Here is a 2500-nt window from a genome sequence, read left to right as displayed (position 1 = left end):
ATATAAAATACAGACATATAGTGTAAATATACGTTTATGTACATACATATATAATGTATATATTTTTTATTATATTTATAGATATTTCTGTGTGATGATGTAATACAGAGGACACGTAGACATCAGTAACAATGATTTCATGATGATTGAAATTTAAAACAATTGATTTTTATTTGTAGAGTGATTTTAACGATGAACATGCCTGAGACTTTATGAGGAAGAAACCTTGAGAGGAACCAAAGGGAACCCATCCTCACTGAATGCCCATTTATTACTGTTCCATTGTTGTTAAGGTGTACTGTTCAGTGATTTCAATCAAATGCAAGCTGTTGTCCTGAGCCCATTGTAGCAGACTGTTAATATTAATTACAGTTCAAATCCATCTTCAAAGTTATTGAGTTGCTCAGTAACTTCATGGATCTTTAGGCTGTTGATATGAAACCATCTCCAACTGCACAGGAGTGTCTCCTATTGGAAAGAAATCCATCCAGTGGCAGGATGTCAGGATAAATCAGGCAGATCCAAGGAGCAGAAAGGGTTAGTTAAACAAACTTTATGAGGATTTCTACATTTTAAGGAACAAACGCAGTCTCAATATGGTGGATCCTGAGTGACAACTCAATTTAGCCTGTCTGTCTGCTCCCTGGCCTTGGCTCTGGATAGTCACTGGTTAACAACTGCTGTTCTGAGACTATGACCTGTGCTATAAGAAATGAGAGCAGCTCCTTCCAAAATGGGATGGATACCATCCTGCCCGAGCACGCCGAACAGCCTTTCCCTTAAAATTACTCAAATTATCTATGAAGGCCACATTGTTTTTAGAGCACCACTCAGAAATCCATCAGCTCAGAGACTATAACTTGCTGTAAGCTACATCGCCATGCCTCATTGGGATGGGGCCAGTGCATATTACTGCATCGGACATTGCCTTCACTAATTTCAATCATAATGAAATGATTTCAGCTGTGTGATGTTTGTTCAGTGTTCAGGGTTTAACAGGAGTTTACCTGATACCTGACCTCACACACCTGCAGGAGCCATATCTCAAAAATTAATGTGTTCTTCTATCTTTAATCTGGTTTTATTTCTGTGTGTGTGTGTGTGTGTGTGTGTGTGTGTGTGTGTGTGTGTGTGTGTGTGATAGATACATCCTGTTGATGGGGCTTCAGGATCGTAATGAGAAGTTGTTTTATCGTGTGTTGATGTCTGATATTGAGCGCTTTATGCCCATTGTGTACACGCCAACTGTGGGCGCGGCCTGCCAGCAGTACGGCCTGACCTTCAGGAGACCCAGGTACGACACACACAAACACACACACACACACACACACACACACACACACACACACACACACACACCTACTTCAAATGCTGTACACTACAGAGTGTCTGTTCTGCTCTCCATCATTTTCCTTCCAGCCGTCTGCGGATCATAAACACGTGTGGAATCTCAAGCAGGAGTGTTCTGGAAGTGCTTTATAACCAGTAAAGCTAAAACTGTAACATCTTTAGGACTGAGGACACACATCGCTTTACCCTTTCTCAGTGTGTTACAGAGGGAGTGTGTGTTACAGAGGGAGTCTGTACTAGAGAGGGAGTGTGTGTATTTAAGGTTCCCTTTTAGGAAATCAAGCTGCGTCGAAACGCTTTGGGAACGAATGGCGTTGTCCACGCTCGGAATCACGTGTGAAATCCGGCCAATAGGCACTCCTTCCCAGTTCTTCCCACTCCTTTCAGAGTCAAGGCTCATTCAACCCGGAGTATGGTGGCCTATAGGACATATACAATGCTGCGGGCTGGTCCACCTCTTTGGTCTTCATTAGGTTTTATGACCCCAGTGTCAGAGCCACTCATGGCTCCTCTGTCCTGCACGCTGGTGGTGCTCAGACACACTAGGCAGGGTCTGGTCAGTTTGGTGTGATTGGACACTCGTTCCCAAAGCGTTTGGATGCAGCTCGAGTTCCTGAAAGGGAATGTCACTAGGTTACGTATGTAACCCTAGTTCCCTGAGGGAAAATTAGGGAACTAGGGGAACTGCATCAACAGGCCATACTCTCTGCATACTCTATGGCACTTTCCTTCTCTCTTTTCAGAAGCTAATGTTGCTACCATCACTTAGCCCTTTTGTAGCTTCCTGGTTTATGTGACGTCGCCCGCTGATGACGTCACGACTTGCCTATTGGCCGGCTTTCACACGTGATTCAAAACGTGGACAACATGAGGCGTTCCCAAAGTGTTTTGAAGCAGCGACTTGTTCCCTCAGGGAACTAGGATTACATACGTAACCTAGTAATGGAATGTGTGCTACAGAGGGAGTGTGTGTTACAGAGGAAGTGTGTGTATGTGAGGAAGTGTGTGTTACAGAGGGAGTGTATGTATTTGAGGTAGAGTGTGTTACAGAGGGAGTGTGTGTGGTTATTCTGGTGTGTGTTTCAGTTAGAGGGGTTTGAGGGTAATTTTGAGTAATTGTGCATGTAGAACATGGTTATAATTGCAAGCT

The 2500-nt window shown here is 43.6% G+C and overlaps 1 protein-coding gene across 1 annotated transcript in view; it reads left to right on the top strand.

Moving 5' to 3' along the window:
- Positions 1-2500, top strand: part of me1 (malic enzyme 1, NADP(+)-dependent, cytosolic) — a 39034-nt gene that overhangs the window by 19085 nt on the left and 17449 nt on the right. Inside the window, 1 exon segment of the mRNA XM_046876971.1 lies at positions 1145-1294. Within this exon segment, the coding sequence (XP_046732927.1) occupies positions 1145-1294 (150 nt within the window).

The sequence above is a fragment of the Silurus meridionalis genome, chromosome 20 (assembly GCF_014805685.1).
Source record: "Silurus meridionalis isolate SWU-2019-XX chromosome 20, ASM1480568v1, whole genome shotgun sequence".
NCBI classification, from domain to species: Eukaryota; Metazoa; Chordata; class Actinopteri; order Siluriformes; family Siluridae; genus Silurus; species Silurus meridionalis.
The sequence above is the reverse complement of the archived record's forward strand: the minus strand, read 5'-3'. Positions and strand labels throughout refer to the sequence as shown.